At 42.8% G+C, this 13,882-nt stretch overlaps 1 protein-coding gene across 1 annotated transcript in view; it reads right to left on the bottom strand.

Annotated features, from left to right (window-relative positions):
• Positions 1-13,882, bottom strand: part of CUBN (cubilin) — a 276,969-nt gene that overhangs the window by 123,124 nt on the left and 139,963 nt on the right. Inside the window, exons 32-36 of the mRNA XM_079700464.1 lie at positions 7,355-7,514; positions 5,426-5,539; positions 3,592-3,702; positions 2,080-2,208; positions 946-1,078 (exon numbers count right to left, since the gene is read on the bottom strand). Coding sequence (XP_079556590.1) covers positions 946-1,078; positions 2,080-2,208; positions 3,592-3,702; positions 5,426-5,539; positions 7,355-7,514 — 647 coding nt within the window. The remainder of the gene's footprint in view (positions 1-945; positions 1,079-2,079; positions 2,209-3,591; positions 3,703-5,425; positions 5,540-7,354; positions 7,515-13,882) is intronic.

The following is a 13,882-nucleotide window of genomic DNA, read 5'->3' as shown; positions in this document are numbered from 1 at the left end:
TCACTTTCCCTCCGACATGAGATACTATACCAGGAACGGTCCTTCCTGACATTGACACACAAAAATCCACTGAAACTAGAAACCCTGACTCTAGACCAGCAATGATTTCAGAGAAAGATTATGATCAAAAGGGGGAAATGTAAAAAATTAATAAACAGAAACCTCAATTAAATAGAGTCAGGATACCAAAAGGGGGAGCTCTCATGCCCTGCAAAAATAGCAGAGTCCAACAGGAAGAAGAAAGACCTCTCTTCTTTCCTGAAGGGCTCAACCCATGAGAAGCCTTGGATTCTCTGTTTACTATAACCCTCTAGACTTCCTTTTCTTCTTTATAGAAGTGTTCTCCTTCTCTCGCAATACAGGGACTTGCACATGTCTTGCCATGGTTGCAGACCCCAAATTGCAATTCTCTGCTGATCCCAAATAAACTCATCTTTGCAATTTCCTGTTGATCCTAAATAAACCCATCTTTGCAATTCTCTGCTGATACCAAATAAACCCATCTTTTCTGACAAAGGTGGATTAGCATGGGGATAAGACATGAGGGTAAAGAAGGCTTAATTGAGATGGGGATTTCTGCTGGAAGAAAGAATGTTAGTGATGCTCTGAAAGAATCTAAATGTTCCTAATTTTGAAAAACAAGATAAAATTAATGTTATCTGAAAATGAGAATTCTAAAAATTAATGTACCAAGAGCTCAGGCATGTACTCTTGGTAATGTTAGGCAGGACTCTAAAACCACTGCAAGAGAATTTTAATGCTATTTATAACCTAAACTATGACTAAAACAGAGGAAATAAGGAAACAGACTTCCTGAAGTTCCCACCATATTCTCTAACAGTTGTTTGGACAAATATGCTATTAGTTGTCCATCCTATTAGTAACACTGCTTCCTTCCTGCAGATTCATTCTCCCTGAAACAATATACCATAAAAAAGGATTTACATAAAAGACAGCTGGAGCTGGTTGCCAGGGGAACTGACAATGTTCCAGACGCATTCCACATTAGAGGGATAAATTTCTGGGTAGCCAGGGCTGTTGAAGATGCCTTCAGCCATGTGGAAGATGCCACCACAAGCTAGAAGAAAAGAGAAACAAAGTGAGCGGCAGAGTAAACATTGAATACAAGACACCATGAGATAAAGGAGAAGGAACACTAGAAGAGCTGTTAGCAGCATCAAAGGATATGCCATTTTCATTTCATAGTAAAACAAATCCATATCGTATACAATAAGGAAAAGATTCTGAAACCTGAAAACTAAAAGCCACAGGGTATGGTGGATCAGAAGGAATCTCAGTAGTTTCTTTCCTAAAAGCCTTCTCTCCCTGTGAACTCTAACTTTATGTGATAAAAGACTCATTTTAATTCTGTAGTCCCTCGGTATTTCTGACCAGGATGATTGTCACCCCTGGCCTAGAACAGAAGGCAGTATGTCAGCTTTTCCTTCTCCGGAGAGCACGGAAACAGGCACCGATCTCCTTGGTGTTCTGCGGCTTTTAGCTGCTAATAACGAGGAAGCCGGCAGCACTCTCCTGGCTAAGAGCCCCAGCACTGGGTGCCCCCCTCCTTCCCCTCCTCCCCATAAGCCACCATCCATCCTGCACCAGTGACAACACCCAGCCCTGCCCAAGCGCAGCTGTGAGGCCAGGGAGACTAAAGAACAGCAGTTGTCCACCCGTAAGAGGTGCCATCAGACACTGTCCATCAGGGGCTCCCTTAACAAACATATCATGAAGGAGAACAAGGAGACACCGACAAGCAAGTCACCCAAGATCATTCCAACCAGTTCTCCCCACTTCCAGAGCTCATCCGTGTAGCATTGGTCACAATTGCCAAGGTATGGGAACAACCTAAGTGTCCGTCAATGGGTGAATGGATAAAGAAGGTGTGGTATAGAGTTCACTACTGTTAGACTTTACAAGCATGTTAACCTAATTTGAAAGACAGTAAGGTTAGCCATAGAGGTGATCTAGGAAACTAGCTCCGAATGCTGAATGCACAAGAATCCCAAATAATAAACCAAGGATTTTCTACACATTTCTCTTAACCTAGTAGCACCATTTGCTAACATTTCTTACCTGATGTTGACGCAGCATATGTGGCGTGGAAACCACCAAAATTCGCTGTAGAATCCGAGATGAACCTCAGTGTCAGAGCATTGCTGAAGGAAGTGATGGGGTGGGGCATGGAAGGGCCACAGTATCGGCCTAAATAATGAAGACGATGACAAGGAGAATGAATGATGACAAGTAAACACGTATTTTACTAGAATCACAAGCGACCAAAGCAAACAGAAGAAAACACTATTAGGAGAAACACTTAAATCAGGGTCAGTGTTGGGAATGATGCCTGATAATTCAAAATAAGCTATGAATACAAGCACAGGGGAGATGATTTATGAGCATGGTAATACGGATGACCTCCAAATGCAACTAATGCTAAACTCTCCAGTGCCGTAGGGACCTGCACAAAGAAACGTGCTAATACTTAAAAGCAACACGTAAGAGCAGAGAAGCCTGCGGATGTTGGAACCAAAACACCTGGATTCAACTCCCGGCTCTGCCACTTACCAGCTACGTGACCTGAGTCAAGTTACCGAAGTGCTCTGTGCCTCAGTTTCCCCACTTGAGAGAGGGGAACGTTGATAACCATGAAATCCTATATCATAAGGGTATGAGGATTAACTGAGTTACTGTTTATAAAGCTCTTAGGATAGCACTCAGCACAGGTGTTATGTAAGTGTCCATTAAATAATACAGCCTCAACCTCAGTTAAATGCTTACAGACAAAAATCTCAAGGAATACAATCAGAAGTCTGCAGAGAGCACAGAGTATTTCTCAATTGCCTGTTACCATCTCAGGCACTGTTCTGGGCACCGGGAATAAGGCAGTGAGCAAAACAAAGTCCCTTCTCTGATGGAGCTTGTCTTCTAGTGCAGGATGAAGACCTTGGATGACAAAGCTCAAGCACTCCCAACTCAGGCACTGACACTGTCCCTAACTAAGGCCCTGACACTACTCCTAACTCAGGAGTGACTCATGGAGAATGTTTAAATAACCTGAGATTATTTTGCTTGAGAACATTTCCGAAAGTATTTAGCAGCCATCCCTAATTTTTACTGGGATGTTTTACAAACAGAACTCTAGATTACCTATCTACTATCTAACTGTCTCTCTATCTGTTATTTTGTTTCCACTGAGGACAAAGCCTAAAGAAACATATGCTCAATTTGAATACGAGCACTGTGGTCAAATGTTAATAGGAAATTTCTCCGAGAATGCTACTTAATGCTGGAATGGACTGCAGTTCACTACTGTCTAAAGCAATCGCAACTTTCAATTAAAATATATATATATATATATATATATATATATATAAACTATTCGTGTCCTTGAATATGAACAAGCTGAGCTTCTTGAACACCATATTACATCCTGCTTTCTTAGCCTCTCATTATCTTTTCATGGCTTAGGATGCTCTTCATAGTTATTGGAAACATTCTAACCTGGAATGACAGCATATACACATGTAAGCACAGAAACTGTAAAAAGCCAAGGCCACAGATGTGAGCGAGTGAGCGCGGCAGTACCTCGGAGGGGCGCGTCATCATGACTGCCGTCCAAAATCTCTAAAAAGTCTCGGGTACACGTTGTGCTGCTTTCAAGTCCAAAGTGGCTAAAGGAGAGGGTGATATGACTGACTGAAAGGGAAAAAGAGGAGACTTTTTAATAACGTTCTGGCAAACAAAACACACAGGGAATGATATTTCACCTCTGATCCTTTCTCCTGCTGGTTCTCCAGCAGGGAAGCCATGAATCTGGCAGATGTGCACGGGGCGGGGGGCGTGGGGGGTGAAGAGGAAAAGTAACAACCGCTCTGCTAAAAGCTTTCCTTTGAAGAGTAATTGAATCCATGCTTTTGAAAATGTCTGTAGATTCTGAAACGCTGGTACTGGGAAGAGAACCCTTGGAGAACCCTTGGGTCAGTTTATTTCATGGACGATGGGGAATGGATCCACTGTTGCTGTGTTCCTCTCAGAAGTATTTTTCTTAGTAGTTCCCTTAAATTCTGATTCTTTACCTGTGCTTGTAAATAAGACACATTTTCCTCTCCAGCACACGTATCCTAGCATTCTCAGCGTTACTTTAAGGCCAGAACTGGGGAAATGGAAGTTCATTCATTTATAAAGAGGGCTTTGAATTAACTTGCAGAAAGGTACATGCCTGGGTACATTTTCCTTTTGTTTTCTTCCAGGGTCCCAAGTCTTCAGAATAGGATCCTTCCCTATTGCTGTCTTTATACCAGTGACCTCTTTCATCTAAATGCTTTACAACTGTTTGCAAATGATCCTTAGGTGCAAGACTGTGGGACTCGAGGCAGGGGACTTCTTTATTCAAGGCTCAGTTCCTGGCTACTTTCTTTGCCTAAGGATTACATCACTGACCCCCAAATGACAGGCAGGGCAATAAAGATACCCTTCTGTTAATGCTTAACATGCCTAGGAAAAATGTTAGAGAATATTTAAGCCAAACTCTTCTTTTTTTAGATTAGCTAATGGGGCCTCATCAGCATAAGTGACTTTCCTATTATCACACAGGTCATTAATTAGAGAGCGGAGTAAAGAACTTAATGCCTTTCCCACATTACGTCTGAAATCATCAATTTTTCCTGAAAACCTCAAGGAAGGGCGGGGCTCATTTGAAACGGGATTCATAATGGCCCTGGGGTCACCCTCTTCGCAGTCATTTTGCTTGAGTCCTTAGGGGTCTCCCCACTTTCTCTGTCAAATGTGGACAGTAATCCTTACTACCAGATTGTTACCAGAGCAGAAAATAAGATTCTAGGATTCTGAAAAGAACACAATGTAAGCACATATTAAATGTTTCTTAAGGCTTATGCTGGGATTTTTTTAAAATACGTGCATCGCAGGAGAGACCAGGTTTTGTAATTAACTTCCACCTTGATTGAAGACCAATACGCTCATGGCACTCCATCTCCAAACTATGAGTTATTAATTTTCCAGTCTATGGTTCTTATTGTTCATGTATTCACTTAGCAACTGCCTTGAGCATCTACTACACTCAAGGCACAGGTGTCAAAAACTATTTATTTATCCACTAGTTTTGCTTACCCCCAATCTCGCACGCCTGTCATTTCAACTAGGTTATAGGTTTTTGCTTTGCTTCGTTTCCTCTGCTAGGCCTTGAAATTTAAAACATAATTAAATGAAGAATAAACAGTAAAAGTGACTTCCTACCAGATTAGGAAACGCTTGTTCTTGTGCACAGCAGGAAATGGGGCTTCCAAAAACAGGAGAGGAAGGCCATCAATTGTTGCCACCGAGGAGATAAGGACATGAGTCATAGCTGGACTTTCCCACAGACACCAAGCATCCCGGATTCTTTTTTATTTTTGTTACTTACACGGAGGCTGGGCTTGAATTATCCAGCTGCAGTTCTGATTGTTTGGATAGTTGGCAGGGAACAGGGGAGAGGATATCGTATCAGCTGAGTCGGTGAGGATGTGGCCGCCACAGGCTGAGGGACACACAAGCGCACACACATGTCACACACTTTTGATTTCTGCTGACTCTCCAAAACAATTATTTGAAGAATGAAAGCATAAATGATGTTTCCTTATTTCTAAAAGGCATGTCAAGGAAGTTCTCTGCCAAGAAAGCTGCACATAAACCATGAGAAAGTGGCAACAGACTCTACATTTATAACAGTATTCTTCAGTTACGGGAAGTGGGGAGTGGCACGGAACAACAGATTCAATGGCTATGAACTGCCTGAATCACTCAACAAAACGCTGGCATTGGTTCACTTACTCGGCCCACTTGCAAATTACAGACACAGGGATAATCTCTTTACGACTGACTTCTTTTTTAGGAAAATAAATATTCAGTTGAAAGAGACTTCATAAGGGCGGCTGTGTGTCATCAGGGACGTGCAGAGCCCTGTGGGAGTAGAAGACGGGGGTGTACAAGGCATCTCATGGCGCAGACAGCGCTGAAGGAGGATTCCGGGGCGGGGAGGGAGAGTGGTCCAGGGCGGCCCGGGCAAAGACAGAGGAGGGCAGGGGCTGCACCACACGCGCTTGGCTGAAGCAGGGGGCGCACGAGGAGGGTCGAGCGATGCTGGAAAAAGAGCGGGGCAGGTTCTGTGCCCGTGCGGAACATGCAGAGAAGCCTGGGCTCCACGCCCTGGTCGGTGTGGGGGCAGGACAGACCACGGAGCACTGGAGGTCAGGATCAGGACTCGCTCCTGCACGTTGACCTTGGAGGAATATGGGAAAAGGGCAGGTGAGACCAGGAAGCTGCCATAGCAGCCCAGAGAAGACCCGCTGGGGACCTCTTTGCTATGAAGCAAAACGTAAGTGATTAATTACATGAAAAGAAAGAGTGTTCAGGAGCTGTTCTTTCTTTGAAAGAACTTCGCAGTCTGGCTTGCTCCAAAGCCTACAGTGCACCTTGGGGAGACCTCAACCCAGAAACTCTTCCTAGCCAGGGCTCTTTACTGCAGAATCCGGGCAAGCAAGTCCACTGAAACAGATGAAATGACTAAATAGACCACACTTGTTTGAAATGACAAGGATCCTCCCAATAAAAATCAGAGGCGTATTAAGGGGACAACAACCCGTCCAGCTCTGGGTTCCATCTCTGACAGTGGAATAAAGGGTTAATCTCTAAAATTCCCAGATGAAAGGCAATGGGTGAAAAGGTCTAGTAGGAAGTGGTGCTGTAAGAAAAAAAAAATGGGGAATTTCCTGGCGGTCCAGTGGTTAGGACTCAGCGCTTTCACTGCCGTGGCCTGGGTTCGATGCAGGCCGCATAGCGTGGCTAAAAAAAAAAAAGAAAAGAAAAAAGAAGAAATCAATGGAAAACAATACTGATTCTTCAGATGGAGGGCAACCACTACCTTGAGGGTTAGAGGGTTAGAACCTGACTTTATATTACAAGAAAGTCTTGTAATTTATAGTAGCATATCTCTTAGCTTAAAACTTTGGATAAATACTAGATAATATATCTGTGAATAAATGAATCTGGATAAACACTTCTTTAATAGTGTCTCTAATATTAAAGGCACTTTTAAGTGTTATTCTGAAAATTTGCTTGAGAGATACAGAGAGCCCACGGAAGTTCACGTCACCTAAGTTAGACAAAGGAAAAGTTAAAAGTATCAACAGTTGGAATCATTGCAAACCACGGTTCCTTTGTTCTACCTAAATTGTCGCATGTTAAGTAGAAAGCTGGGACCGATTTCTGAGGACAGTCTCATTTTACTGCAGCACCAAGAGGGGCACTGAAGAACAGATGGTTTGTGCTTCCGGGAGACCCACGCAGAACTTGCCTTGTCTGAAGTGAGCGCGGAACCCCCGGCTCTGTCTGGAAGGGCCAGACTGAAATCGCAGGAAGAGGCTGTTGCCCGAAGAGATGAAGGGGTTCCTCAGCTGCTGTCTTCCACACACACCGGCAAGGCGAGGGGCTGCAGAGCTTAAACCATCAAATGCCTACAAAGAAAGACAACAGAGAACACAGTGGTTCAGAACTTCAGATCTGCCTGTACAAGGCGCCTGTTCCATGGAGTACCTGCACATCGGTGACCTAGCAGAAAACACATTTGCTGGAATCCAGTGCTTCATTTTATTGTCTTGTCACTGAGGCCCATTGGAGTGTCTGAGTCTTTGGTCATTTCTAGGAAAACTGTAGGGATTTCAGCAGGAGTTTCTGTGCCAGAGAAACTCGCCATTAGATCCCTGGCTGTCTTTATAAATGCCATGCCTTTCCCTGCTTTCTTTCTCTACTGACTCCAGGGCAGTTACATCATGGGCCATGCTCACATGTGCTGATACAAGAATGAATATGGAGCAAATGCATAAGAAATAATGAGGAGGAATCATTCGTTTTCAGAAACCCAGCATTTGCTGGAACTTTATGCTCTTCATGGGGTCATGGTCAAGAGGAAGAGAAATGGTAGAATTCTTTCAAATGACATAGTGATGTGAGGCGGATTTAGAAAATTACCTCATTATTTAAAAAAATATATTGGGCTCTGTGCTGCCCAGTTCTGTGCTGGGACTTAGCTGACCTTCCATATGTGCCAGTGGAACAGAGTTTACATTACAGACCCCCAAAACTGCTGTACTCGTGTGTGAACTTGAAGCTTGCGCATTTCCTTGGGACTCTGTGTGTCTGGTGTGAATCTCTGAAGGCTCTTATGTGTAAACCGGGGGGAAATGAGTTCTTGGTCTCTGGACGATGATAATAATGACAGCAACCATTCATTAAATGTTTTCTAGGAGCCAGGAACTGGATTCAGCCTTTCACATGCACTATCCAGTTTCCTCCTCCCCAGATTCCCTCTGTTTTCAAGAAGAGGATAACGGATGCACAGAGAGCTCACTGATGTGACCAAGACACACAGTTCCTAAGAGGGAGCAGGATGTGGTGAACCAGACAGCTAGGTTCTGGAGTCCAGAATTAAACCTTCCGTTTTGTCCAATGCAAGATTTCAATTAAGCAAGATAGATGCATCAGCTGGCCAACCACCAGGGTGGGAGTAAAAGTGTGAGGTTAAAATATGACTGTTTCATGCAAAATGAATTGCCATTTACATTTCATAAGAAAGCCCTGGGAGAAAACAGAAAGTCAGGAACTTAATACAAGGAAGGTACACACTAATGACTTTAGAATACCTAGTGATGATTACAATCAGTGTTCTCTTTAGCACGTAAGTATGACTGGGAGGCTATTCTCAGTTTAATTTATATGAGCACATGAGTCAAACATCAATAGGATTTTTAACTCTCTAATGAGGGGGCGAAAACTTTTACAATAACGAATTTCATATAAATGCTCTGGAGCGTCACTTCTTTTTTCTTTTTCTTTGTTTCCCTCAATGTCCTAATTTTAAAATCTATATATCCAATAAAACTTTAAAACTGATTTTCACTCAACATTTAAAGGTTGATTAAAAACTAAATTATAGGGCTTCCCTGGTGGCGCAGTGGTTGAGGGTCCACCTGCCAATGCAGGGGACGAGGGTTCGTGCCCCGGTCCGGGAAGATCCCACGTGACGCGGAGCGGCTGGGCCCGTGGGCCGTGGCCGCTGAGCCTGCGCGTCCGGAGCCTGTGCTCCACAACGGGAGAGGCCGCAACGGTGAGAGGCCCGCGTACCGCAAAAAACAAAAACAAAAACAAAAAAACTAAATTATATATTCTCAACCAATTCAAAATATAGTTTCCAATCTAGTGTGACTGCCTCTTTTGAATACCTTGCATACCTTAAATAGGAGCCAAAACCACACACAAACCATCATTACACAACCTCTTATACTACATTTACACTGCAAACTACTCTCAAATATTACCACCATTGGTTTAATCCAAGATTTATTTATCTCTGTACTTGGTTTTAAACTTTCCTAAGGTTATAGCTATAACAACCTAGGATTTCAGTAATGTTATATTAATACTATCTTGCTTTAAAGAATACCCTCTTAGAACATCTGGGGTCCAGGGGTCTGGGGAATATGGAAATTGACCCTTGGTCAAGACTGCTTGTACAAGACTACTTGCTTTTCTCAAGGTGTTTGGTTTGTTTGCTTAAAAGAGCATTTCTTAAACTTTAGTGGAACATGGGTTCTATGAGGTTTATAGACGTCCCCAACAAAAACAACAAACAACACCCAACGATACACACACATTCAGAGGATTTTTACAAGTCCATGAACTCACAAAGGCAAGACTCCTCTAGTTTCCTTTATTTCTCTCCAAATTTAGAGGGCTAGGGAGTAAGTAGATATTGTTCCTTCCCTTTCTAAGTTGTCTTTTTCTCTCTGAATGGTTGAAATCCTCTTAAGGCAAAATAAGGAAGGTAGAAAGTGAAGGTGAAAGTCATTCAGAAAGTCACATGAATGAACCATTTCCCTGGAGGTTCTTTAAAAGAACACATCTTCTAGGAGGTCTACATGTTTCCAGCCCCTCCTACCCCCGAGATCCTGGAATCACAGGACTCTGGCTGAAATTCATACACCTGGGGCATTACTTCACAAAGAACAGGTCCAAGATAGAACGTTTCCAATGTCCCTAAATCAAAATTATATACCAATGTCACCCTACATTTGGTTAGCATGTTGTAATTTTACAAGCACCAGTGCAAACATCTCTAAAACTAGTCCTCAACAGCATGTGATGTTTTTCGTTTTTTTAGTGAAGAAAGTGAGACTTCACAAGTGTGCTAGCTATTAAACTATTGTCTCATCCAATGGGAGCTAGTGACCCAAGATCATGGAGCTAGTGACCCAAGATCACGGAGCTACTGAGTAGCAGAACCAGGAACTTAATTCTTCTCTCTCCAAATTCTATATTATATCATGTTACTTCTCTTTACAATGTGTATGATAGTTATTAAGTTATATGTTCCTAATTACCATTTTATGAAAGTTTAAGACCTCACGTTATCAAGGAGACAGCTGGGGTCTTTTTTTTTTTTAACAGTTTGGAATAGCAGTCCTTTTATTTGAGAGTGTTCTTAATATTTGTAATATCAAATCAATTTAAGCTTTAAGTTATAAAATTATAAGGAATCCAACCTCCACTGAGTTATCAAGCTCCGACCCCAATATGATTCTATTTTGCCATAATCCCATATTGAAATGCTGATTTTACCAATAGGTACTTGAAAAGATGCTCAAGACAATTAATCACCAGGAAAATGCAAATCAAAACCGGAATGAGATATCATCCCACACCTGTCAGAATGAAGGTCATCATCAAAAAGACTAGAAATAAGTGTTGGTGGTGATGTGGAGAAAAGGGAACCCTTTGCACTGTGGGTGGGAATGTAAATTGGTGCAGCCACTATGGAGAACAGTATCGAGGTTCCTCAAAAAACTAACAATAGAGCCACCATATGATCCAGCAATTCTACTCCTAGGTATTTATCCAAGGAAATGAAAACACTAATTTGAAAAGACACATGCACCCCAATGTTCACTGAAGCACTGTTTACAATAGGACATGGAAGCAACCTAAATGTCCATCGACAGAAGAATGGATAAAGAAGATGTGGCACATATATACAATGGAATACTACTCAGCCATGAAAAAGAATGAACTCTTGCCATTTGTGACAACAAGAACGGATCTAAAGGGTACTGTGCTAAGTAAAGTAAGTCAGACAGAGAAAGACTACTACTATATGATCTCACTTATATGTGGAATCTAAAAAATAAAACACATGAACAAATATAACAAAACAGAAACAGAACTACAGATACAGAGAACAAACAGGTGGTTGTCAGAGGGGAGTGGGTGAGAGGAGGAGAGAAATAGGGGAGGCAGATTACGAGGGACAGACTGCCAGTTACAAGATAAATGAGTCATGGGGGTGAAGCATACAATGTGAGGAACACAGTCAGTAATAAGGTCGTACCTTTGCATGGTGAGGAAGGGGGTCAAAACGTACAAACCTCCTGTTACGAGATGACTAAGAACCAGGGATGTGATGCACATATATGATAAACAGAATCCACACTGCTGTATGTTATATAGGAAAGTTGTTAAGAAGGTCGTCAATCCCAAGAGCTCTCAGCACAAGGACAAATACTTTTCCTATTTCTTCTCCTTTGTGTCTATATGGGATGATGGGTGTTCACTAAACGTACTGGGGTCATCACTTCATGATGCATGTAGCTCACATCATTATGCTGTACACCTCACCTTACACAGTGCTGTGTGTTAATTATATCTCAGTAAACCTGGAAGAAAATAAACTTGATGTAAAATTCGCAAAAAGAAAAAAAAATTATAAGGAAAAAACTGCAGGGAAGAAAATAGGAGAAATCTTGTTGCTATTTTTTGAAATTCTAAAGTCATAAAAATTATCAGTATGCATTTCCTTTACTTCCATTTAGTTCCCAAGGCAGAGCTAGCAAAGTATATTATTACTGGCTATACACATAACATATTCACATAGCTTATAGATATATAAGCCTTATTTAAGTCTACTGCCAAGAGTTTCCTGGGCCTGGGAATTGATTTTCTGATCTGTTGCTTAGGTGGTAAAAAGAGAAATATATACAACAAACAAACAAAAAAACTGCACATTGCAACTAACTCATTTCTAGATAACTCCAGTAAAATAAAATTTTGAAATGGAATCCACAAAAGAAAAAGTAGCCACCATCCGTGGGAGTTCCAACCACAGGAGCTCTAAAAACAGGCAGATGGAGTTAAGCAGTAATCTAATTTCTTCACTAAAGTTAATCAGTGTCTTTACAAAGTATCCAGAGTCTGTCAGATTTCCAGATACCAGCACATACACTAAAAATACCTAGGGCTTCCCTGGTGGCGCAGTGGTTGGGAGTCCGCCTGCCGATGCAGGGGACACAGGTTCGTGCCCCAGTCCGGGAGGATCCCATATGCCGCGGAGCAGCTGGGGCCCGTGAGCCATGGCCGCTGAGCCTGCGCGTCCAGAGCCTGCGTGTCCAGAGCCTGTGCTCTGCAACGGGAGAGGCCACAACAGTGAGAGGCCTGCATACTGCGAAAAAAAAAAAGAACTTAACCTTTATCATACAAAAATAGGAGACTTTTTAAAAGAACAGAACCAGGCACATAACAGACAATAAACGTCTGATGTACAAATGAGTAAGTAAATATCATATATAAGAGTATATGACCTCTGGGAACAAAGGACTAAGGTTGAGGAAAACCCAGAGTTAAGAAAAAAAGCTGCTCCCTCTCTCGTGGATTGGGCAGTATAAACGCACAGCAGGCACGATAGCGGGGAAGAGGTTATTCACGGCGGGAAAGAGGTCAAGTGGAGCTGCTTTCCGGGCACAGAGGGCAGTGGAGGAGGCTCCAATCAAGGTCAGGGGCCAGGCCACACACACAGCACCCAGGTGCCCTCTCACGGCCTGTGCCAGCCCTTCACCAGTACCACGAGAGAAGGAGGATGGTGGAAGGTGGGTGGAGGACGCCAGACCAACCCCCAAGGCCCAGAGTTTCCAGAACCCATGACATTACGGTGCCACCGGGGACCCTCTATATACCCTGAGCTGTAGCCAGAAGGTAGAACTGAGCCAAACATTTATGAACTTTAATACTTGATGCTTTATAATGTTAAGGAGATTTGAGTAAATATCTGACACGTGTCAACTTCAGCACAAAGTGATGGGGAGGCAAACCATTCAAGTGAGAGACCAGCACCCCTTCCTGATGGTGTTTAGAGAGGCCAATGGTCAGAGCCCAAGGACCGGCAATTTGAGAAAATAAAGGAGCCAAGCAAAGGGAACCTTTCGCCTTTCCATATACTTACTGATGATGGAAATATGTATTGTTTAACAACATGCATTCTTTAAAAGCAGGTGGCAGAATTCCTTTTAAAGAGAAAAAAACAGAAGGTGTTTATTTAGCAAAACACCCTCGCAGGCTCTCAGAGGACGACTGCCAGGGGAGAGATGCTACGCGACGTTACTGTGGACGGGTCTCTCTCCTCCCTGTCCTTCAGCTGCCTAAGCTGTAAAACTGGATTGACATGAGAATATCGTTCTACTGTTCATCAGAATTAAATAAGTTAAAAGACATAAAGGTGCGTCGGGTCATTTCTGGCACACAGTAAGTACTTAATAGATATTAGCCTCTGCTATTAAAGTGGGACGAAGAGATCGCTAAATTGCTGTTTAAGAAATGGATAAAACATCGTAGGGAGGGAATGGGAAAGCTAGGGAGGCAAAGACAAAAAGAGGTCCAAAGATGGGGGTTCATCCAGCAACACGGGAGCCTGAGTTGGAGACATAACCCATGAAAACTGCCCAGCTGGGGCGGTGGGGTGGGCCTAGGGTGGCAACTTCTGACCTGGCCCCCAGTGCTTCAT

Source organism: Hyperoodon ampullatus (genome assembly GCF_949752795.1).
Source record: "Hyperoodon ampullatus genome assembly, chromosome: 3".
NCBI lineage: Eukaryota > Metazoa > Chordata > Mammalia > Artiodactyla > Ziphiidae > Hyperoodon > Hyperoodon ampullatus.
This window is presented reverse-complemented; position numbering and strand designations above follow the sequence as displayed.